At 53.2% G+C, this 27,444-nt stretch overlaps 3 protein-coding genes across 14 annotated transcripts in view; all 3 read right to left on the bottom strand.

The window, feature by feature from the left end:
* Window positions 1–360: 360 nt before the first annotated feature.
* PIGO (phosphatidylinositol glycan anchor biosynthesis class O) lies at window positions 361–17,210 on the bottom strand. Of its 2 annotated transcripts, none has more exons than XM_058826573.1 (11): window positions 17,096–17,210; window positions 16,179–16,672; window positions 14,137–14,280; window positions 12,897–13,020; window positions 11,753–11,912; window positions 10,498–10,671; window positions 7,081–8,650; window positions 6,378–6,581; window positions 5,900–6,102; window positions 5,051–5,121; window positions 361–4,453 (listed from the first exon to the last, which is right to left on the bottom strand). In XM_058826573.1, the coding sequence occupies exons 2-11, from the start codon at window positions 16,669–16,671 to the stop codon at window positions 4,333–4,335; spliced, it is 3,264 nt and encodes a 1,087-aa protein (XP_058682556.1). In that variant the 5' UTR covers window position 16,672; window positions 17,096–17,210; the 3' UTR covers window positions 361–4,332. The 2 variants fall into 2 exon arrangements, with proteins under 2 accessions (XP_058682556.1, XP_058682557.1); XM_058826574.1 differs by having other exon boundaries at window positions 6,378–6,509.
* Window positions 17,211–17,788: 578 nt separating this feature from the next.
* STOML2 (stomatin like 2) lies at window positions 17,789–25,222 on the bottom strand. 2 transcript variants are annotated; one of them, XM_058864742.1, is made up of 10 exons: window positions 25,064–25,222; window positions 23,283–23,435; window positions 22,907–23,006; window positions 21,876–21,934; window positions 21,518–21,619; window positions 20,770–20,904; window positions 19,493–19,637; window positions 19,091–19,170; window positions 18,751–18,879; window positions 17,789–18,058 (listed from the first exon to the last, which is right to left on the bottom strand). In XM_058864742.1, exons 1-10 carry the CDS (start codon window positions 25,112–25,114, stop codon window positions 17,927–17,929), a joined length of 1,086 nt encoding a protein of 361 aa, XP_058720725.1. In that variant the 5' UTR covers window positions 25,115–25,222; the 3' UTR covers window positions 17,789–17,926. The 2 variants fall into 2 exon arrangements, with proteins under 2 accessions (XP_058720725.1, XP_058720727.1); XM_058864744.1 differs by lacking the exon at window positions 23,283–23,435 and having other exon boundaries at window positions 25,064–25,129.
* A 533-nt stretch (window positions 25,223–25,755) lies between these two features.
* The window catches only part of ATOSB (atos homolog B), a 38,220-nt gene continuing 36,531 nt past the window's right edge, over window positions 25,756–27,444 (bottom strand). For all 10 annotated transcript variants that reach the window (XM_058864741.1, XM_058864731.1, XM_058864740.1 and 7 more), the window contains one exon: window positions 25,756–27,173. In XM_058864741.1, coding sequence (XP_058720724.1) covers window positions 27,020–27,173 — 154 coding nt within the window. In that variant the 3' untranslated portion in view covers window positions 25,756–27,019. The remainder of the gene's footprint in view (window positions 27,174–27,444) is intronic.

The raw sequence follows: 27,444 nt of genomic DNA, 5'->3' as shown, positions 1-27,444 counted from the left end.
CTGTGACCCCTAGCCTGGGGAGCCTGTTCCAGTGCCCGATCACTCTCTCGGAGAAGCGCATTTTCCTAAACCTCGAGAGTCCTGGATCACAATTCAACCTAAACCTCCCCTGACACAAGTTAAGGCCATTTCCTTGGGTCCTGTTGCTGGTTTCTGCAGAGAAGAGACCAGTGCCTAACCCTCCATTTCCCCTCAGGAGAAAATTGTAAAAGAGGGTCCCCATGAAGGAGACCTCCAGTCGGGATGGGGAGAGGGATAGAAGGAAACGACACAGCTCTCCTTGGCTCTCACCGTTTTATTTGCAGACATAATTTTCACAGCTGCCCAGAGCCCCGTGCCACCCTCGGACAGCAAATCACACACGCCCGCCCGCACCCCGCCCCCATCCCGATTAATCGATTTATTTAACAAAGGAGCGACCCCTCCCTGGCTGCCTCATGGGGTCGGTCGTTCAGTACCCAGGGTGCCAGGTGAATGAGCACAGCCAACTTGCCTGTTTTGGAGGGGTTTTTGAAAGGAAAAAAAGCTCTGCTTCCCAGCAGAAACTTAAGCATCACTTCCACCTTCCAGGTATAGCTGCTGGATGTGAATGAAAGCATTGGCAGCCACATATGTAGATACCCAGGAAAGTGTAGCACCACACTGCATGCAGAGCTCCCAGGTTGCTTTCCACAACTGGGTCCATCCCCGGTTTTGTTTTTTTCCCCAAATGAGGGACTGAGGTACAAAGAGGTTAATAAAAAATAAAACAATCATCTTGCTCCAAGCCACGTGGTGCACTAAGTCAGGGTTCGGAGGAGAGAGCAGGGCTCCCCAGCCTGCTCCCCACACACTGGCATTGCTGCTTCCTGAGGGGAAGGGAGGACATGCACACTGAGACAGGGACTGTGCCTTGGCATAAAAAAGCAGCCTAAAGAGTTGAGGGAAAGCCAGAGAGAGATGAGACAGAGGAATGGCTGTGGGAACAGAGCCTGAGCAAGGCCTGGGCTCCCCAAAAGTGCCATCCCTTGGGATCTGCGTTAGCCCCATGACCCAGAGCTGCAGGTACTCCCAACAGTCACAACTCTTCACAGTGGCTGCAGCTTTTGGTCACTATTTTCTAGGCAAAAAAGAGACACAATTGAATTTTTCTTCTGTGCCAGGACCATGGGACAGACCATGGGCCTGAGACAGGGAAGTTTCCCAATGACTCTCCCCTGCCAAGAAACATATGCACAACACTTGCAAAGCCTGAAGTGCAGAAAGATTGTGGTGTGCAGGATGAAAACTTTTCAGGTGAGCACTCTGTGCCCTGTCACACTCAGCCCAGGGACACAGGGACCAGAAATAAACCACCTAGAATAACTCACCTAAGAGAGCCAAGCAGGGCCCTACGACAACCTCTTTGGAGGGATGTGGGGCAAAAACCTGCTCTCCAGCACACCAGATTTCCCAAAGAGCCTTGGTTTGGACTAGAAGGCAACCCCCTCCTGGGGTTTTAAATCAGCAAACACAGCCCCATCTGCTCTAGCATCAGCAGCATGACCTGCTTCCAAGGTCGCCAGGCCTTAGACTGGCATTAACTTTGTAATCCCCAGCATGCTCAGAAGAATGGCAGCCAATCAATCAGTGCGAGAGCAACTGAAGAAGGCTGACAAAAACTGAAACAGTCAATGAAAAGAAGCAAGAGTGTCTCCAGCCCTTAGAAAACTCATCTTCATGGATCTGAAATCTTTGGTGTAACAGCCAGTCTGCTGTGTCTGAGCAGACAGCACTCCGTGGCATCTCTGCAATGACGAGGATGTACCTGCAGCTCTTCTACTGCAAGTTTTGTTTAGTCTCTGGCGAGATAAGTGTGTCCTTTCATGATGCTACAGCTCTGCTGTTCCCTCTGCTCTCCCTGGTCTCCCGGGACCATGGGCCCACAGGGCAGAGGGGTGGCATGGAGGGGAGAAGAGAGGATGCCCAAGCCCTGTGTGAGTGTTCCAACCATGAACAGTGGGCATGGGAATGCTCAGCTGCACTGGAGTGAGCAGTGAAAAGAGGATCAAGTCCCAGAGATGGAAGCCAAGGGGCCTGGGTGGCAGCTGCAGGGTTGTCAGGGGCCAGTCCTACAATATCAGTGGCCACAGGGACTTCTGCCAGCACAAATACAGGCAGGCAGAAAGCTCCTGACCAGGTTCTGAGGTTATAAGACAAATATGAGCACCAGCCTTGGGGTTTAGCAACATGTGTTATCCAGACTAACCTCACATTAAGTGAAAATTTACTGGGTAATGGCTACCTTTACCCCCTTCCTCCTCCCCGTATCAACACACCCCTCATTCCTTCAGAAGCATATGGCCACCAGGAAGTCAGCTTTCAGCAAATAACCTATTTTTAAGGGTGTGGCTGCCTAAGTCCATTTTAATTGTGAGCTGATGCATTCCTGTAGCTTCCAGTTTCCCTCACTGTTTGCCACTACGCCTTCCTGGTCCTAGCACTGGTGTTGTGCATCCAGGCAGTAAAGCAGGCCTGGGTTAGGGTTAGCTGTGATGCCAGCTACAAACCAGTCCCTGGTTGTGTCAGGTGAAACTGAGCAGGACCACAGAGCAGAGGACATGAGAGGCTGAGGTAGTAGAGCACAGCCAGCAGATCAAGAACAGGACAGGCAATGGAAACCCAATATTAGAACAGCTTAAGCCTCCCTGGAATTGCATCTGAACACCTAAGCAGGCATTTTTCAGGGGTAAAATACAAAATTCCACCTGCCCTCAAGAGCCACAGTAACTGGGTAGTTGGGAAAAATGGCAAGAAATGAAATAATGAGAGAGACTTTCTCTGGGACTCTGCAGGGCAGAGGAGAGGAAGAGCCTGGAGCTATGCTAACAGTCTGCAGCAAGGGACTCAAACAGGGTTAGTCATGGTGCATGAGTTAAAAATTAATGGGATCAGGCAAATATCATTGCAGAAATCCCAGGCGAGCACTCCTTGGTTCTTTCCAGACAGGAAAGAGAAAAAAAGTTTCATAGCACCAAGTAATGCCACACAGTGGTTCAGGGCAGTAAGGAATCCCAGCTCCAACTGACACTGCAGGAGGAATTGAGCTGGGATGTGGCCAGGCACTATGGTAACCACACTCTACCTATGCCCATAAAGAAAGAAACACCTTGTCTCCTGACTCTGAGCAGTCAAGGGTATGTTTGGCATAGCTTACTTGCGGCATGAAGTCTCACAGAGAATGCCAAGGCCAAGGGAGACAAGCCCCAAACACAGGATCATGGATGTGACTGGCTGCACCTGGTCCATAGCACCCAGCACACACACAGACACCAGTAAGTTAAACCACTTCCCAGAAGAACAGGTGCCTGCTCCAGACTTTCAAGTAGCTGCTCCCAAGCTCTGAAGCTCATACCAAGGCTACTCCTGCAGCTGGGACAGCTACTCCAGGTTCCCCTTTCCTGCTGGCCAGGCCAGTATGGGTGTGAGCCCATATTCTCTCACTACATTCTCCTCATCTTAACTGATCACAGCCAACAGTCAGCATCCAGCAGCACACACCCACGAAGAGATCAAGAGTCTTGGCTGCTACCACCCAGTCCACAGGGACCCTGTCAGGCTGAGAACAGAAGTGGAGAATTTCTTGATCATGCACACAGCTGTCCCTGCTACCACTGGCCCAAGCTAAGCCTGCTGTACAAGGCAGCCCAGAGTGCTCCCCACTGCAACTCACAGGCGGTGATTTCCCCAGGAAACTGGGATTGAGTGTAGGGCAAAAGAGGCTTAACTACAGAGCTGACTGATTTTACAGAGGAGTAGCTGCCACCGAGGCTCCAGGAACCATCTGCATGGAACCATGTGCAGTGTGATGCCAGCGTGAAAACTGAGCATGTGAAAACAAGTGCTGGCTGTGGGACATTCCCTCCCCTTCCTATCTCCTCTCCCCTCCTCAGCAGGCCCCATCCCATGAGTCTTCACACAATCAAGGTGACACCCTGCTGGCCACTGAAGCCTACCAGCTGTGACACATTGTGACAGGTGTCAGGAAAGTAGCAGCAAGATCCCCACTGGTGTTTCTCCAGCACTTCAGAACTCTTGCTTCTTGGGCTCCAGCAGCAGAGTCCTCCTGCTGCCAGCAAAGGCCCAGTGAGAGCTCTGACCTCCCCTGCTGAGAAACACCATCCCGGTGAGCCAGGAACAGTTGGCTCCAGTCCTTTTGTTCAGCACAGAGGCAGGGAGCTGGGGATAATCCCTGACTGCTGTCGGCAGGCACTCATTTGCGGGCGGCTTGTGTATCCCTCCCAGCCCGAGGGAGGCAAGGAGACAACCACAGCCTCGGCCGACGAGCAGGTCAGGTTCCTCACGTCTCCAAGGCTACCTCAGCTGAAGCTGGCTGAACCAGGTGCTGACGGCACAGTCCACACGCATCACCAGGGAGATCCCCAGCAAGAGGCAGATGCTGCTCACCACAAAGCCCAGCGACTCAAAGAGGAACCTGCAGGCACAACAGATGCAGTTAAGGATGCAACAGTCAGCATGACTACAAGAACAGGCTGCTACCCTCCAGCTGACTGATTTTCCCAACAATGAGAGCCTGGTAGCATCCCACATCCTAAAACCTGAATTACATTCATTCCCCAGCAGTTGCTGCTGGAAACCTATAAGCCAAGCCCTCATCTGGTTTAGAGGCCACGCAGGACCTGTTGACTTAGGTGTGACTGTGAATCCCTCAGAGGCTGAGGTCACCCTTCACACCAACTAGTTCAAAGGTTTGCTGGTTCAGCATTTCTGATTTTATCACTTCTGGTCTGGTATCCTTACTTTTGGCTCTCTGACTACAACATTCTCAGCTTCCAGGGGAGCTGTCTGTGTCCTTGGAAGTTAAGATGAAGAGAAACTTCTAGGCTCTAGTTCAAGTCTAGCTTCTGAATTTCAAGCAGGAATTAGTTAGGGACATTCCTACAACCACTACTAGGTAATGAGTCAGAAGATCAATCACAGGGTTTCTTCCAACATTACTGTCTGGGAACTCTAGTCAAGGTGTCAGGGATGTGAGTCTTAACCCAGCATCAGAGCAACTCCTGGGACTTACTTTGGGGCAAAGACCTTCCAAACCATGAGGTGTCTCCTGAGGATCATAGCTGCACAAACACAGGCCAGAAGCTGTGGGGAAGATCAGGAAAAACAAGTTACAGGTGACTCTGGAGAGACCTCCTGGGCACTAGGTTCAAATCTGAAGGTGGTACTAAACTGCACGTGCCTGAGAGGCTGGCATAGCACATGTCAGGAACCAGCATCCTAAAGAGGACTCCCTTCCTTGATGTCCTCAAGTCAGGGAACAAGGAGCTTGGGGTACATTCAGTCCCTTGTGGGGCCAGGCTGGGGCAGCACAGGAGAGGGCTCACACCATGAGCTAACTGACCCACTATTTCACTGAGAGGGGTGCTGCTGCTCTCCTGCTCCAGGGCTTGCCCTTTGCACTGTCTCTGGTCTGACAACACAGGAGAATGATTTAAAGAGATAAATCCCAGAAACTATTCACTTCTTTCACAGGACTAAAGTTTCCAGTGTTTAGTTCCCTATATCATCACAGCACACATGAAAACCAGAGCTGGTGTGAGATAGGAATGCTAAGGAAGACAGGGAGTAGGATTACAACCCCGCAGTTCCCAAGCAGACATTCGCACTCTGGGCATATGGGTATGAAAAGCATCCTAATCTGTATGGCATTTCCATGCTGGAGCCTGTCCTGAAGCACAGAGCAAATGGCACGGCTGAGAAGGGACTTGCTCTTCCACCTGCACCCAGACACTCCAGCCCTGGGCCTGTCTGTCTTGGCTGACCTCTTTCTCTCATCAGAGAGCCCCACAGTTATCACAGCACACCAAGGTCCTCCTAGAAATTCCTATTTTTCCCACAGCCACCCTGCCTCTGCCCATACCTGTGCCCCAAGGACAAAGAGGTACTTCAATCCCAGCCGCAACAGAGCAGTGGAGAACTCCTTTGGAGACTCCCGCAGCCTCATTTCCATCATGTGCTCCTCCACCTCCTGCAGCTCCTCCCGGGACTCCTTCTTGGACTTCTTCCTCTGTGAGCTGGACATCTCACACACAAAGGGCCACAGCAGGAGCAGCGGGCAACCAACTACCTCAAGGACAAAGGCACACGAAGTTATCGGAGCCCAGGAGGTGAGGAGCAGTCTAGGCTCTGCCATCCTGCCCTGGACGTGCAGAAAGCACAAAACCCAGCTCCAGGCCAGGCTGCTGTGGCCCCACAATGGGAACAGCGAGGATGTTGTTGCTCAGCTGGTGCTGGAGCCTTTTTTATTGCCTCATGCTCAACCTGTAGAGCCCCCAGGCAAGGCATTGCAGTGAGCTGTGTCTGCTTGGGCTCCACAGCCCAGGAAGAAATTGATTTACCTGCAAAGAGGATATGGGAGGCAAAGGTGTTGGCCCCCACCAGGACAGCAGGCAGGAGGTTTGTGCTGTGGTCAAGGTGGAAGCCAACAAAGGCTGCATTCCAGTGGATGGCTGGGAAGATAGGCTGGTGGCCTGTGGAATAGAAGAACTGTGAAGCAGCAAGGAGCCAGGAGATGACTGCATACCATGGCACTGAAAACAGCTCTGAGAGAATAAAAAGACAAAAACAGAGGCAGGGGGTGGGGATGTCAGCATCAAGGAACAAGACAGATCCACAGTCAAAAAAAGCCTAGTGACCTTTTTTCCAGGTTCCCTTTCCATGTTGGCTCTTTTAAGAGACAGGAAACAATCCAGCTCTCCCCACAGATACAGCAAGGGGCCAACATTCCCTCTGCTGGTAGTAGCCTTGCTACTGCACTCTGTCAGCACCAATGGGGTTTGACGACTGTTCACACCCCGGGAAGAAGAGAGCTCCTTTCCCTGACCCAAGACACTCCTCCTCCTCCTCCTCCTCCCACATTCACATGCATGCTGCATGTATCTTTCTTCTACAAGAGGATTTAAGGATCCTGAGGATCAGTGCACCATCATTTCCCAAGACTAGAAACTAGATCCTGCTTCTCCCACTGGAATTAAGGCAAAGTCACTGCAGGTGCGGCCCAGGTCACACATCCAGTGGTTGCTCTACTGAGCCCAGACTCACCAGCATCTCCGGCAAGGCCTCTGGCACATGTGTGGATATGCAGCAGCACAAACGCCTCTACAAAGAGGAGCAGGAAGGCAAAACTCAGCCGCTCGCTGTGCAGAAGCATCAAGAGGAAGCCCAGGAGGGTGAGAGCTATGACGAGGGCTGCTGAGTACACGCTGCCCAGCCCGTAGGCTGCAATGGTGGCCCTGTAGCTGCCCCGCTCCAGCCGGCTCTTCTGAGACTCCTGCATCCTCCTGTAGATCTGAGGGATGACGTGGAGGAAGTCGACTTCGGAGCCAGGGACCCCCAGGTAGGGAGTGACAATGGATCCTGCCGACTCCCGTGTGTCCTTTGCAAACACCGTCATGGGATTGCACAGCAGGAGCAGCAGTCCCATGGATGCTAGGCCATAGACAGCTCTGGGAAAGACAACAATTGCAACCTGCACCAGCTCCTGCAGTTTGCCAAGAGAGTCATCAGCACTGGAGGCAACAGCCCAGTAGCAGGCAATGCAGAGGACTACCAGTGGGAAACCCCAGCGCACGAAGAGCACGAGGGGGTCCGAGCTGTTCAGGTTGCCGTAGTGCCTTAGCCAGCTCTGCACTGCATACACCAGCCCAGCCAGCAAGGCCACGCACAGGAGGTAGAAGAGGTTCTTGGCCCGTGTGCTTCTCAGGCTGGCAAGCGGGGAGAGGAAAACAGAGGGCCGGCACTGAGGGATTTCTTCGCGGCACTGGTGGAAGAAACTGGAGAGGCGCACGCAGACCAGGAGCACGGCCACGAGGCACAGCAGGTACCAGATCTCTTTCCGGTAAGAAGAAAAGCCAAGGAGCTGCTGCTTGGGACCTTCTGGCACAGTCAGGCGACCATCCCAGTGGAGCTTCCCTACTAGCAACATCACCAGTGAGGCCAGCAGGAACGGGGCCACCCGTGCCTCCGCCACAACAAAACTGTCAGAGAACATAGCTCCACAGCGGAAGAAAAGAATGCCCATGGGGAAGGCCAGCCCCAGCCATGCTCGCAGCCTCTGCCTCAGGCCACCACTGGCCAAGGGTGGCTGACTGCCTGTCAAATGGGCTCTCTTGAGATGCTGGCCCCACCAGTGCCAGAAAAAACCCAGCTGAGAAGCAGCAGCTGCCCATGATGACACCAGGAGCAGGTCCAGCCCCTCCTGGGTGAAAACACAGACCAGCCACAGCAGAGCAGCCCCCACAGGGCCCCAGAAGAGTGGGTACAGGAGGCAGCTGCGACAGAAGGATTGTGAGGACACGGCCAGCTCTGAGGCCATGTAGCAAAGCAAGCAGGAGGAAGCAATAAGGATGCAGCCCCCCACCATACGCAGGGGGTGGAAGCGGGCCCAGGACTGGGTGCACACGGCCCGTGCCTCCCGCAGGTAGCGCTGGAAGCGACCGATGAGGCTTCCCAGCCTTGGCTCGAGCTCTGGAGGCACAGTCGTCCCCTGCACCTGGGTCAGGAGTTGCATGTGCTCCTCGACAGCACTGGAGAAGAGCTCCTGCAGGTGCTGGAGCTGCTCTACTGGCAGGTCCTGAGCCACCAGTGAGTATGACTGCAGGAAGCGATCCACCTACAGGAGAGAATACACACCATAAGACAGCAGCACTGGGAAAATGGAACAGGATTCACAGCTTCACAGCCCCTTCATAATGGCAACAATCTCAATATACCAAACCCTGCCAGGGCATACCTGTCCCCAGCCACATCACCCAGGGCTGGTCACACAAATCCAGGAGGTCCCCATCAGGAAACTCAATCTCTCTGGCAAACTGACATCCCTCTCAAGCAATGCATCCATAGCAACAGCCACAATGACTCCTGCAGCTACACCTCTGCTAATGCTGTGAATCACTAAGGGCTTTTATAGAGTCTTTGGCAGCAGTAAGGCAAATGCCCTCCAGAAGGTCAAGTCATTACTATTAATGACTTGTTAATCTGCATTCCATGTTAAGTTTTACAGTTTTGTCTGAGGAAAAACACCACTTTAAAATACTTACAGTGGATGAAATCAAACTGCTTCCCTTTCTTCAATATTAGCACATTAATACACTGCACCATATCTTAAGGAAAGCAGATTCTTTTTGCTTCTACTTCAAGAGGACATAAACAGAGACAGCTACAATCCCAAAGTCATAAAAGAATTCTTACAGGGGCGTTAGCAGGGCAGAGCATCTGCACACATATCCATCGGCTTAGCAGTGTAGATCTGCTCCAGTCCTGAAATGCACTGTAACTTCACACACCTTCCACTTGCCTCAGAGCATAGTCAGAATCAGTCTCCCTCTGCCCATGGATAGCAGATGTGTGCACTAGCTCTCTCACAGGCCTCCCTGGAATGCCACAACTGCTTCAACACCATCATTGTCGAGCCAGAAACCTCCTCAAACAATGTGTGCAAATATTTAAACAGGCACGACTTGATAATGCGAATTCCTAACGAATGAGGATTGATATCCTCAGTGATTAATGGACACCAATACACACCATGATCTTTAAATGTCAGAGCACTCTGCTGCTCTATAATTACAGAGGTCTGTAATTCCTGTCTTCCCATTAGCAATCATTCTCTCCAGCTCCTCACTGGCTTGTGCCAGTGGTGTCCAACTGGCACTCCAAGGAGCTGGTTGGGCACTGGAGGAGTTATTCCTGTGCTCCCAGCAATCCAGAGTCCCTCAAAGGCAGACTGGCCCTTAGCTAAGATACATGTCTTGCAATGCCTGTGGCAAATCCAGCTTTGTAGCATGACCAAAGCCACAAGAGATGGCCCTCAAATCATCCACAGAGGCTCTCACTTAGCCTGCTCCACTGCCTAGGCTTCTTTTATACATTATGTAGAGACTCTCGTTCAAATTTTGTCAATCTGCTCCTGTCAATCTGTTCTGTATTTTGCTGCACTTTGTGTAAATTGCTCCTTTAGTATCTTACTTTAGGATTACCTGTTACACGGTATTTTTTTTAATTTGATCTTTCATTACTGTTTTCCTTCTTTCACTAATCTAGAATAGTTTTTTTTGTTAACACTGCTTCTCCTTCAAAACTAAGGCAGCATCAAAATCTCCACTTTTACTTTCAAATCTCCAATCATGACACTTGCCTCTGGGTCATCCTCAGACTTGAGGAACCAGGGTCCCCTACTACCTAATCCACTTCTGACTATCTGGGTCCAACCACTCTCCACCTTCCCAGACAGTATTTTCCATACCACAGCACTAAACAGGTGGCTCTCACTTCTTTTTAGGGAAAATGGGGCTGTCTTTTACTGGAGCAAACACTGCAAGGAAGTAATGCTTCAAACTGAGTTCCCAATGAAGATAACAGCATGTCAACATCTCACCTCCACCTAACAGAAGAGGTTTGTGCTTAAAAACCCGTTCCTTCTCCCCTCTAGTCAAAGGAGAGGCCTACCACAGGCCGTACCTGCTTGGCATTGATGTGATACACTGAGAGCTGCTGCAAGGCTGCAGACACAGCATCACCGTCCCCAGCGAACAGCTCAGCCATCACCTCCCCAATATTACTGTAGGGGATGGGCACCCCCAGCAGCAGGGCCACGGTGGGCACCAGGTTCACTTGGGGAATGGTCTCAGGCTCCTGGAGAGACATGGGAAGAATCAGAAATTCAGAGAGAACACAGCAATGCAGCTTTTCACTCATGTGAGAGGACAGTGGGGAAGACATCCCTGTTCAAAGGTGAATCCAGGCAGAGGCACAGCTCTGCTCTCTCCAAGGGTCTTGTGAGAAGCATGCCTGCTGGAAGCTGCAGGTTGATGGGGAAGGCACTGGCTGTCCAACAGCTCACCTGGCCCCACACAAGCACCTCTCACAGCTGTAGTGACCTGAACATGCACTCCAAACACTTCAGTCCTCTGCATCCTGTGTCAGCCCTTCCACTGCTCTCTCGAGACAAGGTGACAGAACCCCAACTCCTCTCAATCAAGGTGAAAAGGCTGGAAAGCAGCACCATGGGAAGAGACCTGGAGGTCCTGGCTGCCCCCAGCATCACCAGCTAGGCAAGGGAGGGGATTGTCCTGCTCTGCTCTACACTGGGGTGGCCTCAAATGCTGGGGGCAGTTTTAGGCATCAAAATGTAAGAAAGACTTTAAACTATTAGGAAGCATCCAAATGACAGCCAGAAGGTTGATGAAGTGTCTGGAGGAGAAGCTGGGTGAGAAGTGGCTGAAGTCATTTGCTTTGTTCAGCCAGGAGGAGTCTGCAGGGAGACCTCCTGGTGGTCTTCAATATCCTGACGAGGGGAAGAAGAGGATCAGGCACTGATCTCTTCTCTCTGGTGACCAGTGACAGGACCTGAGGGAATGGCCTGAAGTTGTGTCATGAGAGATTTAGGCTGGCTAGTAGGAAAAGGGGATGGTCAGGCACTGCAACAGGGAAGTGGCCACTGCATCAAGCCCAACAGAGTTCAAGATGTGTTTGGACAATGTTCTTAGGAGCACAGTGTGACCCTTGGGGTGTCCTGTGCAGGGCCAGGAGTTAGACTTGATGATCCTGATGCATTCCTTCCAACTCAGCTTATTCCACGATTCTATGACAGTGTGCTGTACTCCCCATACCTCTCAGTCTAAAAAATCCCAGTCAAACTGTTACTCTCTGTAATCCTAGGATGCAGTTTTCAGGCACCAGCTCGGGCATGGATTGCTAAGAGTCAGCTTCTCACCTCTGGAGGGCCACTGCCAAACAGGGGTGTCCTGCTATACACAAATAGTGCTGCGTTAACTTCCTTCTCGCTGTCGCCACCATGGTCTCCAGTTTCTGTCATGCCGTGATCCCCAGCCACCAGAAGAAGAGTGTCATTTCCCAGGTGATCCACCAAGGACCTGTCACCAAGATAAGGAAAGTCAACTCCTCCCTGGGTAAGGGCCCCACTAGCTTAGGTGGAAGAGGACATCTCCCCAGCAAGTCTGCACCACAGAGGTGAAGCCAACAAAAGGATATGAGCAAAACTAAATGCTGATGCAGAACTGCAACAAGCCAGGGACCAGATTGTTTTAAATTGTTGCTTTAAAGCCAAAATGAAAATTCAGAGCTCTAAGACAGAGTGGACCAATCCTGCTTGGGTCTCCAGTAAAAATGCCTTCATAGATCTTGACAAAATGCAATTCAGAAGAAAGGTTCCTGACAAAAAGAAATTTTAGGCTGCTTCTATTTGGGTCATGTATCATGTTATGTGAGCCATCTCCCACTTCAAAGGAAAAAAGCAGGGATTAGTCCCTGAAGGATGCAGTAGGTAGGACACAATATATGCTATGCTCTCAGATACAGCAGGGAAAGTTACCAACTCCTTCTAGGAGCAAAACTTAAAGCAGTCCTAAGAATCAAAAGCTGCAGCATTTTGGGCTGAAACACATCTGCATGACTGAAATTTCTGGATCCCATCCTGCCCTCTGACTCAAAGGTGCAGCTCATGGGTCTGTGTAGTAAATGCAGCAGCACTCATTCCCTAGCCAAGGTCCTCCATCTGCTTCTCAAACATTAGCCAGACCTCACTGGGACAATCTCCATATTAAAGATGGAAAGAGGAAGGCTCAGCTGCTCTCCAGCTGCACTATCATCTCACAGTTTGATAGAGAACCAAGACCTGAAGGCAATCTTATGAAACCAAACCTCTCAACACTCATCTATGCAAGCAATGCTGCCCATAGCTGGGGATCCAGCTGCTCCTGGCAAAAGCTGTTTTCCCTGTTAACATGCTCAGTAAGCATTCCCTGCTGCCCTCTACATCTGTCAATTCCCTGGGATGATCCTGCCAGTCTGGTTGAAGGAAGAGGCAGCTAGCAACCCCTCAGCACCACACTCATCACCTGAGCATCTCATTCATCTGGGTGAGCTTCTTTGCCATCTCGGGATGGTCGGGTCCGTGTTTGTGCCCACAGTGGTCCACGCCGAGGAAATGAGCAATCAGCACATCCCATTCACCACTGTCCACTGCAGAACAAAAGCAAACTTAGCATGCACCAGCCTGGAATTCTAAGCCTGGATCCTCCTGCCAAAATTTCCTGGGTGCCTCTGTTGTTTCTTCACCTCCTGCCACTGTCACTGCCAGCTCTCGAGGAATTTGATGCAGGTTTTAAGTAAGGCATAGTCTTGGCCAGACGTTCCTGGGTGCAATGGCACAAGGACCTCAAAGCCTGGCAAACATCCTAGGATCCCTGGTTTTTTTCCCCATCCCTCAGGAGGAGAACAGTACAATGTCATCCAAGTCATCTTGAACTTACCTCAAAATGCCACAGACTGAGCTAAAAAAAATGCTCAGAAAAAGGAGAACCCAGAACTGCCATCCTGCCCTGGAGATATTTTAGGTTGGACCCATCAACATGCCCCTCTGCATCCCACCCAGGACATGGGAGTCACACACCAACACAGTCCCTAGTTAGAAAGTCACCCTGACCTCTCCCCTCTGCTTCAGGGCCTTGATACATGAAAACCAACATATTTGAAGTCAAATGATGAACTGCAGCTCCCATGCAAGGCACACAGACTTGTCTGTGAGAGGCCACTGCACCCCTGATTTGCTTAGATTCATACACAGAAAAATGAAAGAGCATTTCAATTGGTCCCAGGACCTCAGGGAGGTGGAAATCACCTAAAAATCACAAACCAACTTCATGTTTCATCTTCTTCCCATGACTAGGAAGCACTAATGCTTTGTTGAGAGCAGTGCTGTGTCTCAGCCTCCTAACTTGCATTTTCCCCAGAGCATTGTGTGCCTCACTAGGCAGCCACGTGTCAAAGTTAAGCTGCTCCTCTGTCTCCAGCCCACCAGTGTATTTTGTAAGACAGATGTAGAAGTCTAACCTCATCCCAAAAAGCTGAATTCTATCCCAAACAGAGGAAAGGAATCTACAGAAATGGTCTGTGGGCTCCAAGAACTGGCTTATCTGTGGAAATCCAGCTAGAGCACTGTAATCCTTGGGCAGCGGTGTGTAACTGCCCAGTGCTGCTTTGTAACAGAAAAAATCCTTCAGCCCTACTTTGAATTTGCAATAGGACTCCCACATTAGGCCAAGGTTTATCCATGTTATGGTGAAAAGAGCTGCTTACCAGTTGGGTAGAGATGCTGCAGTATCCCATCATCCACCGTGTGAAGATCCTTCACATTAAAAGAAGGGAAGAAATACGAACGGAAAAACTTCTTTGGGAAGAGTCCTTCCCATGTGTCATCACCCATGAAAACCACTCTCCTTCCTGAGCCAGAGAGAGAGAAACGAATCAATGAGAGATGGAGCCCTCCGGAGTCATGATGTTACCACAACAATCCAAAGAGCCTGGGCAGACCCAGGTCAGATTCTGGAGCAATGGCTTCTCTACAACTCACATGCAAAACTAAAACTTTCACTAAAAAAAAGACCATATGTCTATAAATGAGTTTGAATACAAAGAAGGACCAGCCCACGAGCATCTTAAGCCCATGAGTGCCCCCCACACCAAACCCACTGCATAACCTCAGGACTTATTGCTGACCTGTCACCCCTGCAGAAAAACTCTTGAGCCACCAACAGGTGGGTGCATGGGGTGCAGCATGAAGCAGACAAAACCACACCTGAGGCCTGTGAGCCCACTGCAAAATGCAAGGCAGCAGGTGATGGAGTAGGAGATGGGAGTCCTGAGCTCTGGATTTTAAACACAATGGTGATGGTGTTCCAGACATGGAAAAGAGAAGGCAAAAGCACTGATTCTTCCCTCTGCCTTTCCTCTCCTTGCCCTGCCATCAGCCAACTGTGTTTCCAGAGAGCTCTTCAGCCTGGGAGCAGGAACCCTTTTCTCTGAGACTGCTACTCTGGCACAGGATCAACTGGTGCATTTTGCCTCAGATGATTTACTGCATTTGCCCACTTTTGCTCACACAAAGTCATGTTGCCTTAGCCCACTCTGAGCCTTGGGAGGAAGTCTCTCTGACTAACACTGTGGCCTGTCCTCTTCCCTCTACTCTACTACCCCACCATAATAGCTACACTAAGCACCCCCCAACAGCACCAAACTACAATGAAAATGGGATGAGGTTGCTGCCTCATGGCTGCAGGCAGCTGCCCAGCCATGCTGGCTGGCTGAGGGACACCCTCACAGCACACCTGGCACCACCTGGCACACCTGGCTCCACCCCTGTCACATGCCTCACACTGCAGGACAGACTGCCCTTGGCTTCCTACAGGCATTCCTGGGGGTGACCTTGGGACAAACACCATCAGTGTGGCCACTTATCACCTGCTTTCTCATCCTCAAAGATGATGAAGATGAAGCCATGGTCACAGCTACTTCTCACTCCCAACCCAAGTTGGAGACACCCTGCCTGCATGGCAGCCCTGCCTTAGGTAACTGTCCTTAAGCAGGGCAAAAGAATCAGCTCACAGGGTGGATCTGCTGTAGGTAGTGCCCGTCCCATCGTGAAAGTAATCAAGATTTTGAATACAGGTTAAACTGAACAGAGGTTTGCACATGCCCTGTCCACACAGAGTCATAAAATCTTACAATGTTGAGAGATTGGAAGGGACCTTAAAGCTCATGCAGTTCCAAGCCCTTTCCCATGGGCATGGATACTTCCCACTCAAGGGATTTATTTTTCAAGGCTTTATTTAACCTGGCCTTAAACACTGTCAGGGATGGGGCATCTGCAACTTCCCCTGGGATCCTGTTCCAATGTCTCACCACCCTCATAGTAAAGAATTTCTTCTTAATATCTAACTTACACTTCTCCTCTGTCAATTTGTACCCATTGCTCCTCATTCTATCACTACAGTTCCTGACAAAGAATTAATTTCCAGCTTCTCTGTAAGTCCCCTTCAAATACTGGAAGGCTGCTACTAGGTCTCTATACAACCTTCTCTTCTCCAGGCTAAACAGCCCCAGTCACAGAATCATCAAAGTTGAAACAGACTTCAAAACTATCCAATCCAATCATCCACCCACCACTATAAACCCTTAAACCATACTACCCAGCACGAGATCCGGAAGCCTCTTAAGCACCTTCAGGGATGGTGACTCCACCATCTCCCAGGGCAACCTGTTCCTATGCCCATGAAAAAAACGTTTTTTTACATCTAGCCTGAAACCTCCCTGCCTGAACTAAAGGCCAGGAAGGAACTCACCATTCTGCACCAGCTGTGCCAGCAGGTTGTCCTCCTGGATGGCGTAGGAGGCAAAGTTGCTGCCCACGTCGATGAAGGTGGGCAGCGAGCCGGTGGTGAGCCCCTTAATGCGCTGCATGGTGGCCGTGGGGGGGTCAGCTCGGAATCGGTACAGCCGGGCATGGCGGGGCTGGGAGGTGGCCAGCTGGTGCAGGACACCCAGCTTGTTCTCGTAGGGCAGAGGGCTGGCCTTGGCAGGGTCAAAGCGGGCAAACTCAAATTGGAGGGCGTCGATGATGACGAGCACGGCCTTGGAAAAGCGTTGGGGAGCCCAGCAGGAGCCTGGCGGGAGGCTCTGCCTCTCCCAAGGTGGAGGCACGAGTGGGTCTGAGCAGGAACTGCTAGTGGCAAGCTCGATCCGGGTGAGCAGGAAGCCGCTCATGAAGAGCCCGATACCAGCAAAAAAGAGAAAGCAAACCCAGGCCAGGAAAAGCACCACTGGCCACCGCTGCATCCTAGAGGGAAGGATAGGCAGGCTCAGCCCCCAGAGGCTCTACCCGGGCAGGCACCACTCCCTACCAGCACCCATCCCTGGCCCAACACCTCTCACACCCACCCGTCCCGCCCGGCAGTAACCTCCATCAGCCTGACTTGACTTTACTTGGTCTCACCCCGTGTCCTGGCAACTGCCCCACTCACCTCCTTGTATCCCCTCCCGAACGGGAGCCGAGTCCTGCTCCCTCCCGACTGCCAGCGCTGCCTAGTGCCTTCTGGGCACCCCCATATCCCTTCACACACACCCAGCCCCTCCCCTGCACCCCCGACTCCCGGTCCGCCACCTCACACCGGCACCACCCTTGTGTCCCCTCTCGCCCCCCCCCTCCAGCCCCTCACAGCCCCTTTTTCATCCCCGGGACCCCGCTCCCGTCCCGTCCCACCTGCGGCTCCCGGCGCCCGCCGCTCCCGGAAGCGCCGCGCGTGGCGCCGACCGCGCTACAGCGGCGCCGCGGGAGCGGCGTGCGGCGACAGCGCCCCCTTGTGGACTGGAGGCCCCACCGCGCCTCCCGTCAGGCGAAGCACACTCATAACGGCGAAAGCGGTGTTTTAATTAATCAGCTAATTAATTAATCGACAGAGGCGATCCCCTCCCTGTGGTGGGCGCTGAGAGAAGCGCGCTGTAGAGAACGCAGAGTCACACACAGGAGCGGCAGCTTTCTGAGAGCGACGACAGCAGAGGGGATGATGAGAGCAGCTCACATTCCCAGAGAGGCGGTACACTGGGAGAGGCATCCTTCATAGCAGTGGGTTCCCCAAATTAACAGAATCGTAAGTTGGAAAGGCACCTTGAAAATCAACTAGTTCCAACCAATCTGTTGTGGGCAGGGACACCTTCAACTCAACCAGGTTGCTCTCTGAACACTTCCAGGGATGGAGCATCCACAACTTCTCAGGACAACCTGTGCCAGTGCCTCACCACCCTCACAGGAAGAATGTTTTTGTTTTATCTAATTTTTCACCCTTGTATGTCGCTGCATGTCCATGGGAGATCCCAGCAGGAGCCTGTTGAGGAGGGATGGTCCTCCTTTGGCATCGAATGCTGGGGTCAGGCACCCAAGCACAAGGGAACATGCTGCAGCAGCACTGTTACCATTTATTACATGATTTAAATCCAATACAAAATAGGGACTAAGGGAATAAAAGTGACTGCCTGCAGCAGAACAGGACTGCTGGCAGGCCTTGGGAGAGGGTACAGGATCCTTCCAGCCCTGTTAGCTGGAGCTGCCCTGTTCTGCCTTCAGCACCTCCGTGGCAGGGGAGTGGGAATCCTCGTGGGCTGGGGGTATCTCCTCTTGGGTCTTCACAGCTTGTGGCTTGGTCAGTGTGGTGTAGATCCCCAGGGCCTGAAGGGAATGAGACAGTCATAGGAAGGGAAGGAGAGGAGAGGGCCAGACCCCAGCAGAGTGCCCTCTTCACCTCTGTGGAACAAGATTCACTTGGGTGAGAGCAAGAATGGCTTGGGCTGGAAGGGACCTTTAAGATCCTCTTTTTCTAACCCCTTGCCACAGACAAGGACACCCCACATCAGACCAGGTTGTTGAGAGTTCCACTCAACCTGACCATGAACACTTCCCAGGATGGGACATACCACAGCTTCTCTGCACAACTTGTTCCAGTACCTCACCACCCTCACAGGGAAGAATTTCTTTCTAAAATCTAATCTCAACCTACTCATTCAAGTTTAAAGCCATTATTCCTCATCCTATCATTATGTGCCCTTGTAAAATATCTCTCCATCTTCCTTGTAAACCCCTTTTAGGTACTGGAAAATGCTACAATATCTCTCTGGAGTCTTCTATTCACCAGGCTGAACAATCCAAATTCTCTCAGCCCTTCTTATAGGGGAGGTGCTCCATCCCTCTGATCATCTTGGTGGCCTCCTCTGTGCTGGCTCCAGCAGGTCCCTGTCCCTCCTGTGCAGGGACCTCAGCTCTGGATGCTCCAGCTGGGTCTCAGCAGTGGGGTAGAATCCCTTCCCTCCCCTGCTGCCCACGGGGCTCTGGATGCAGCCCAGGACACACGGGGCTACACTGACCTGTGCGACCATGTTGGTGACATCGCCAGTGTTGGCAGGCAGCAGAACAGTGTTGGAGTCTTTGGCAATCTTAGAGAAAGCATTCACATACTGCTCTGCCACAGACAGGGAGGCGGCAGCATTGCCATGCTGGGGACAGAGAGACAAGTTACGTTCCACCAACAGCTCATTCCTCCCTATATCCCCTGCCCACCCCAGTCCAGCAAAGATCCTTGCTCCCTCCTGCTGCCAAAGGTGCCAGGGAGAGTCCAGGACAAAGTCAGGTGCCACCCTGCTCACAGTTTCACCTCCCCCAGTGCCAGCACCAACGCAGAGGCTGCTCCAGGTAGCCGTCACTCACCTGCTGTGCCAGAGCAGCTGCCAGGAGCTGAATTGCCTCTGCCTTGGCCCTGGCCTTGACCAGCATGGCGTTGGCTTCTCCTGCAACGAACCACAGCAGGGTGCGCATCAGAATCATGACAAAGCACTTGCAAAGACTGAATCCAGACCATTTCAGGGAGAAAATCAAGAGAATTTCATGCACACATGGTTGTCTCTTCCCCAACAGCAACACTATCATAGGCCTCCTGCCGGGAGGCTGGGGTGGGGCAGTAACATCAACTGGACCTCAGCCTGAGGTCCCAGCAGGGAAAGATCAGAGTGGCTGAGGAAGCCTGGCTCACAGTGATGCAGTCTCTCCCCCATAGCACCACCCTTCAGTCCAGAGGCCTACAGAACCCCACATTTTAGATCCAGGCACTACCAGCAGCTTTGTTGATTTGTTCGGCCTTCTGAGCTTCTGATGCCAAGATCTGGGCCTGCTTCTGGCCTTCAGCCACGTTGATAGCTGACTCCCTCGTTCCCTCCGACTCCAGCACTGTTGCCCGTTTCCGTCGCTCTGCCTCCACCTGCAAACACAGGTCAGACACCAGCCTGCCATGGCTGTGCTGGGAAAATCCCATCTGTGGGACAAGGACATGCTCTTCTGTTCTGCTGGAGGAAGCACGGCTTAGCAAAACATGAAAATACAGCTACAGAACACTGGTGTCACTGAGGGCTGGTTCTCCTCCTCATGCCACACAGCCCTTTGCAGCCCCATCCCCACCTAAGTGGACAGTTGCTTTCCCCTCCTCCTCTTCCAGCCCAGATATCTGGTGTCCAGCTTTTCTAAAGGGGAGACCTTCAGCTCTGAGATTTGCTTCCTCACAGAGGCCAGTAGGGATTTTAGAGGGAGCTGACAGGACTTGTATGTTGCAGGCAGAGGCCATCACCACAAAAATTATGACAGGAGTTCAGTAGCTTATTCAGTAGCTGTATGTCTGCAGCCAAAGTGCCCCCCTGAGGCAAGGCAGGGGGTACTGCCAGCTCTGGACAGGTAAAAATAATGAATCGTAGCCCATATCAGCAATAGTGCAGCTAGCAGGAGCAGGGAAGCGATTATCCCTTGTGCTCAGCACTAGTGAGGCCACGCTTCAAGTCCTGTGTCCAGTTCTGGGCACCTTAGTTTAAGAGGGACATTGAGGTGCTGGAGTGTCGAGAGAAGAGCACTGGAGCTGGGGAAGATTTGGAGCACAAGTCTAATGAGGAGCCCTTGAGAGAGCTGGGGTTGTTTAGCGTGGACAAGAGAAGACAAGGTCTCAGGAGGAGACCTTAACACTCTGCAACTATCTGAAAAGAGGTTGCAGTCACACAGGGGTTGGCCTCTTCTCCCAGGTAGTCAGCAACAGGATGAGAGGAGATAGTCTTAACACCAGGGATGGTTTAGGTTGCACATTAGGAAGAATTTCTTCACAGAAAGGGTGATAAGCCATTGGAATGGGCTACCAGAGAGGTGGTAGAAACACAGTTTGTAGAGTTCTTTAAGTGAAAACTGGACATGGCACTTAGTGCTATGGTCTGGTTGACAAGGTAGAGTTTGGTCACAGTTTGGACTTGATGATCTGAAGTCTTTTCCAACCTTATTGATTCTGTGATTCTGTAATGCACTGTGGAAGAGGAGGCTTCCCTCTTGTTCCAGACCTCCCTCCCAGAGAGCCTCACCTGCATTTGCATGGATTCCTTCACACGAGGGGGCACATGGATGTCCTTGATCTCGTAGCGCAGACACCGGATGCCCCAGCAGTCTGAAGCCTGGTTGATGGCATCCACAATGCTGGCATTGAGGGACTCCCGCTCCTGGGAGGCACAAAAGAAATAGCAGAGAGCAGGGAAGAGGGGCTTAGCATGAGAGAGGTGCCAGGAGGGAAACAGACACCTCTCTCACAGGTCAAGGTCTGCCAGAATAAAACATCTCTATAGGTTTCAGGCAGAGTCAGGTGCTTCCTGCAGCTCTTGAAGGGGGTCACCATCTCCTAGGGAAGGCAGTGCCCCACACTGAAGCTGCTGGGATACAACATCTGGTGTATATCTGGATACAAGAGAATGACAGCAACTCTGGTTTCTTCCCAGCAAATGCAGTAAAAGTACCCCTTGACCCAGGTCAGGGATACTCATCACTGGGGCTGAGCAAAGAGCCACTGACTCGAGAAAGGCAGCTGGACCACCTGGGTCTGGGCACATGCCACCCATCACTCCCTCCAAATAACCCAAGAGCGAAAAATAGCTCCTGTTAAAAAAACAACTGAAACAAGACCCATCTCCATTGATTCACCAAGAGGTCAACTGAAACAGAAGCTATAAGCCCTCTAAGCAAAGGGCATTTTGCTGTTAAGCACATCAACCCGGCCATGCAGGCTGCCCTGGGATTTTGGAGACACTGTCACCTCCGTGATCCACCTCCCCAGCTCACCCGGAAGACTCTGTCAAGGGAAAGTTTGCCAAGTTCAGATCTCATGGTGGTCTGGGCCAGCTGGGTCACTGCGTACTCAGGATCTTCCACCCCATAGCTGGCCTGAAGAGCAGAAGCACAAAACAAAGTGGATAGGGATGCCAAGAGGGACCCTGAACAAGGCAGGAGAGATAAACAGAGCACTAAAGCAAGAAATCTGCCAGACACCCCTGCTGAAAATGTGGAGTCTGGAGCTTTGGGAGGACTCAGAGTGCCCAGCCCACCTGCCAGGCAGGACACAAAGGCTGGAGCACACATTCTGGGGAGCAGGGGAGTGGGCAGAGCCAGGAGAAAGGTGCCCAAGGGGCAGGGATAGTACCTTGTAGGGGTCCATAACCCGCAAGTAGAGCACACCATCGATCTGCAGAGTGACATTATCTGTCAGAAGAGAACAACAGACCCTGTTTACTGAAGCAGCACAAACAAAACACAGAAATCCCCTCTTCCACAACTGAGCAGGCTCACTCTTTTTCACCCTGGCATATCACCATGGCACAGTAGAGGACTGGCTGAAATAGACCTTCTTATCTAAAAGCTTTGTAAAACGGACCTTACATTCGCTGTTGTGTTTTAATACACGACAGGTTTTGATTTTCCAGATAGAAGCATTTCACACTGTAGCTCTCAGAAATAAAGATATAATGAGGAAAAAAACAAAACAAACCCCTTAAAACCAGAGATATAACAGAGTTGTCCATTAATATTACATCCATTAGCCTGTTCTAAAATGTTTTCTTACAGAAGCAGAAATTTCTTGTGTGGTTCAATAAAGGAAAGCACCTTAAAAATTTATTTCTTCAGGTGCATTCAACTCAGCAAGAAGGAGCAGCTGCAGCCAGAGAAAGCAGCTGGAATCTCCTGAGGTGCCCCCACTCACAGCAACAGCCTTCCAGTACCTAAAGAGAGCTGGAGAGGGACTTTTCACATTGACGTGGAAGGACGGGACAAGGGAGAATGGCATTAACCTGATGGAGGACAGGCTTAGATTAGATGTTAGGAAGAAGTTTTTTACTGTGAGGGTGATGATGCACTGAAGTAAGTTGCCCAGAGAAGTTGTGGATTCCTCATCCTTGGAAGTGTTCAAGGCCAGGCTGGACAGGGCTTTGAGCAACCCAGCCAAGTGGAACATGTCCCCTGCCCAAGGTAGGGGTGTTGGAGCAAGATGAACTTAAGGGTCCTTTCTAACCCAAATCATTCAGGGATCTTCTGATTTTATGGCCAACCCTGGGTACCAAGGGACAGGGCTGAGTGCAGGAGCTTGGGACATGCTTCCACTCATGCTCACATTGTCCCTTGCTCACCCCAGATGCGGCAGAAAGAAAGGGGCAGGACACGGAAGCTGTTCCTCACCCAGTGTGACAGCTGACTGCTCTGGGACATTAATGACGATTTCTTTGAGACTCTGGACATAACGAATCCGATCCAGGAGAGGGATGAGGAAGTTCAAACCCTGAGAAAAGGGTGGGATTAGATGGCAGATAGACCAGAGAGCGTCATGCAAACAAAGCCCACGCCACACACTGCAAACATGTTTTATGCACAGGGAATTTCAGTTACTCAGTGGTTTTAACACCCCACCAAGGAAAATTAGTCCACAGGCAGCCAAAAGGATTTCAACCTGGGAAGCTAAACCCACCACCCCTCTCGGATCCTCGTGCAAAGGACGCGCCTCGCTACAGCTTTAGGAACCTGCTGAATCCAGAAGGGGAGAAAAGCTGCTCCTTACAGGCTCGAGGATTCGGTGGAACTTGCCCATCCTCTCCACCACCCAGGCCTCCTGCTGCGGCACAAAGAGCACCCCGATGTTCATGGGCAGCCCAGAGTTCCAGCGGCATGGAGCTGGGGCCAGCCGTGCCACACGCTTCAGCTGCTGGGAGTGCTGGGGGACGGAGATGGAGCAGGGTTGAGACCAGCTGCTGGCACCTCAGAGCCCAGCTCCACACCTGTTACCCCTTCTGGGCTCATGACCAGGACACCAGGGCAGGAAACAATGCCCCAAATAAGCCCATGCTATAAGGGTGCTCCCACAGGGATGAGGCCTGGGCACCACGGACAGTCTTCTTCACAGTGCAGGGGGACTCACTCCCATGCCAGAGCTTCCTGCACGTCTCCAATCCTCTCACATCTACCCTGGCGTGGGGAATAAAGCCTCCCTGCCACCGTAAGGGCAATGAAGGTGTGTGCATGTGGGTCTCTTGGGCCCCACTCAGCCTATAACCTGTTCAGGCACACTCCCCCCAGTTCTCTCCCTCACCTCAGTCCCAGGCCACCCCTTTCCAACAACCTGTCCCTCCCCATTTCTGGCTGCCTCCAGGACTACCCACAAAGAGCTGTTTCATTTGGGCATTCCCCCACCCTCCTCACCACAGACCCTCTCACACAGCTTCCTTCAACCTCCCCACATCCCAACTCAACTCACACCACCACAGTCCCATGCATCCATTTCTCCTATAACAACCCAACCCCACCTCACCACTCCCCATACCCATTCATCCACAGCCTCCTTTGCAATGCCCCCTGTACCTCAAGCCCTGCCCAGCTCACCACCACCATCCCAGACCCCCAACACCCCCCCAAAGACCCCTCTCAGTCCTTCTCATACCCCAAGTGTCCTCTGCACCCCTCCTCCCCATGCACAGTGTCCCCCAAACCCTCAACACCAGTTGAACCCCTACCTCCTCTGTTACCTCCTCACTCATTTGTCCTCTGCACCACCCTCCTCTCCCTCCCTACTCTCTATCCCTGTCCATCCCCCTGCCCACCCCCCAGCTCTTCCCAGCTGCAAACACTCCCCCACTGACCCCACTCGTCAGCCTCTATACCTGTCCGTTCTCTACACCATCGCCCCACTCTTCACCTCTATCCCTACCTGGCTCTCCCCAGACCCTCAACAATATCCCCATGCCCGACTGTCCACAGCACAGCCACCGCACCCCTTCCCCCGTCCCTTCCCAGCTCTTCCCGACTGAGCCCCCACACCGCTAGCCCTTCACCGGACCCCAAACACCACCCACCGACTCCCTCTCAGTCCCCCCGCACCCATTTATCCTTTCCACCCCGCCCTGCCTCACAGCCCTGTTCCTGCTCAGCTCCTCACCACCACCGCAGCACTTTCCCGAAGCTCCAACAACACAGGCCGCCCGTACCTCTTCAATCCCCCGATACCCATTTGTCCACAGCCACCTCTAACTCCCCGCCCCGTCCCCTCATCCTGCCCAGCTCCTCCTCACCTCTTCCTCGGACCCGCCAAACCACCACCCCACTAACCCCCACCTCCGACCCCCCAAGCCCGTCCGTCCTCTGCGTCCCCTCAACACCGCTTTACCCCATCCCTGTGCATCTCCCCCTCAATACTTCCCAGACCTCCAACACCATCCCCCTCATCCCGGTGCACCCAGTCCAGACTCCTTCTCCTGGCCCCTCCAGCAGCCGCTAGCCGGACCTTCCCCACGTGGGCAAACACAGAGTTCTCCCCGTCCCCTCCCCACCCGCCCTCATTCCCCGCACCTGCAGCAGCCCGAGGCCGGGCCGGGCCCGGATCCCCGCCCGTGACAGCATCGCCCCCTCCGCCCGCCCCACTCGGCGCCGCCGCCGCCGCCGCCGCACTCCCGGAAGGCCCCTGCGCCGCGCGGCTTCCGGGTGCACCGCCCGGATCGGCCCCTCCGGCTCCTCCGGCCGCGGGCCCCGGTTCCGCCCGCCCGCGATTCTGCACCGCCCCCCTCGGGGGCGCCAGCCCCGGTCTCATTGTGGAGCTCCAAACGGACGTTTATTAAATTAGAAACGAACACGAGAAGCACCGGCACGGCCTTCGCGAGCCCGCAGGGCCACGGCGAGAGGGGCAGCCCCGGTGACCTGGGGGCGAGGGAGACTCCGGTGTCGTGGCGTGCCCCGAGTCCCGCTGGCCAGGGCAGTGGGGGGAGCGGCCCCCGGTGTCGGGGGGTTCAGACCCCCGGCTGGGGGAGAGCTCAGATACACGGTTTGGGGGATTCAGGGCTCCGGTGTGGGGGGAGCAAGCGCCGGTGTAAGGGGGTTCCGTTTGGGGGGGTCAGGCCCCCAGAATATGGGCAGTACAGGGGCAGGTTCAGGCTTCCTAACCCCAGTGCAGCAGGGCCGGAGCCCCTCGGCCGCCCCCGGGCAGGGCAGAGCAGGACCTCGCCCCCGCACCCCCCCAGTCCTGGCCCATCCCCACACCCCGCGCTGGGGTCTCAGCCCCAGGGGTGGGAGCTGATGGGGTCGGGCCTCTCCCCTTCTTGTTTCTTGTGATGGAAGGGCTGAGTATCCCCTCAGCTTGGGCTGGCAGGGGGAGCCTTGCTGAGACCCTCAGAGGGCAGAGGGGCGATACAGACTGGGCATGTGCAAGTTTGTTTAACCCTTGGCCCTTCCCCTCTGACTGCCCCAGTCTGGATTCTCCAGTCCTGCTGCTCCTGAGGATCCAGCCCAGCTCCCAGAGTTTGATATTCTCTGTTGCTTCCCCGCTTCCCAAGGACTAAGCTGGGGCTACTGACCATCCTCCCGCCTCTGATCATGCTGCTGGCAGACACCTGCCCAAAGCTGCCTCCTGCATGGGATTCACCCCACACCCAAAGACAGTGCAAGGTTCCTTTTATTTTGGCAATCTTCTCAGATCCACAGCTCACGTGCTCTGGAGGCTCTTGCCCAGAGGGCTATCCCCATATTCCTGCAAAGAGCCCCAGGTCCCCATCCACGTGGCAGCTGTGTGTCTTACCTTCAGGAACCTGGCAGTGGCCACTTCCTTGACAGCCATAGGCCTCTTGGGGTCTGGCTTGCCCTAAAACACTGAAGATAAGTGCAGCCTCCTCAAACTGCTTGGAGTTGGGCTGGCCCTGCAAAGCTGGTGCCAGAGAGGCTCAGCCTGTCACAGGGCTTTTAACACACCCCTGACCTGCAACCTGTGTGAACACTGGGTCACACTCCCTTGCATGGGCTGAGGCATCCTTGTCCCTAGTCATTCTCGCAGTCCCCACAGCCCTGCTCGAACACAGGCAGCCTGGTGCAGGCAAGGCTGGGGGGAAGAACAAGCACAGCACCTCTGATCCTCTACACTAGCCTCCTCTGTGCTCCCAGCAACAATAAATACTAATAAATACAAACTCTTCCACGCTTTCTGCTCCCTGACCTGGGGCCTGTGTGGGTGGTCTTACTCACAGCTCCAGTCCAGCTCTTCACACCCACCCACCTCAGCCACAGCAAAGGCTCCAAGCTGGGAGCAGTGCCAGCAGCAGGCTTGGGCATGTCCCTGCAGTGCCAGGGCTGCTCCTCAGCCTCTGCCCCTCTTGGTGAAGCCCCCTGGGTGATCCCAGCCCTGCTGCAGAGCTTGGTGTCCATGCTGGTCAGGAGTGTGGGTGCTATCTCAAAGCAGTGTGAGCTGGCCCTTTACTCATCTCTCCCCAAAATGCTGGGCTGGAGGCTCCCCAGTGGCCCTGGGGTCTGGGGTGAAGAAGGTCAGGCCCGGGGTGAGTAGCAGGGGTTCCGCGGCATCTCTGTGAAGGATTTCAGTTCGTAGGGGATCCCCGAATCCACCTCGATCGACTTGCGGGAGAAAAGCAGCCGAATGTCATCATGAAGGTAGATCTTCCCCGACTTGGAGCTGTGAAACCTGTGTGAAGATGAGCAGGGCAGAGAGACCTCAGGCTCCCCAGGCAAGGGCAGGGCATCCGCAGTGAGAGCACAATCCCCTTTGGCCCCTGGTCAAAGAAGCCCCTTTGGCCTCTGGTTGCCTTCAGTGGGACAGAGACAGCTGCCCTTGGGCATGGTGGCAGCTCCAGCCTCCCCAGGGGAGCAGCTGGTCCCACCTCCTCCCTAGTCCCTTCTCCTGTCTTGCAGGCTTGGGACATGTTGGAGAGGAGCCCAGGTGACCTTGGAGCAGG

Source organism: Poecile atricapillus, chromosome Z (genome assembly GCF_030490865.1).
Source record: "Poecile atricapillus isolate bPoeAtr1 chromosome Z, bPoeAtr1.hap1, whole genome shotgun sequence".
Classification (NCBI taxonomy): Eukaryota; Metazoa; Chordata; class Aves; order Passeriformes; family Paridae; genus Poecile; species Poecile atricapillus.
This window is presented reverse-complemented; position numbering and strand designations above follow the sequence as displayed.

Excerpts from the sequence above, each read along its gene's own strand:
- STOML2 (XM_058864742.1), bottom strand. The coding sequence starts at position 25,114 with ATGCTGTCACGGGCGGGGATCCGGGCCCGGCCCGGCCTCGGGCTGCTG. Across the intron at positions 23,007-23,282 it reads TCCACCGAATCCTCGAGCCT|GGTTTGAACTTCCTCATCCC; the intron begins GTAAGGAGCAGC and ends CCCTTTTCTCAG. Across the intron at positions 21,620-21,875 it reads GGGTTATGGACCCCTACAAG|GCCAGCTATGGGGTGGAAGA; the intron begins GTACTATCCCTG and ends TCTGCTCTTCAG.
- PIGO (XM_058826573.1), bottom strand. The coding sequence starts at position 16,671 with ATGCAGCGGTGGCCAGTGGTGCTTTTCCTGGCCTGGGTTTGCTTTCTC. Across the intron at positions 13,021-14,136 it reads GCAGCATCTCTACCCAACTG|TGGACAGTGGTGAATGGGAT; the intron begins GTAAGCAGCTCT and ends TTTGTTCTGCAG. Across the intron at positions 4,454-5,050 it reads TGGAAGGTCTTTGCCCCAAA|GTTCCTCTTTGAGTCGCTGG; the intron begins GTAAGTCCCAGG and ends TTGTGCCTGCAG.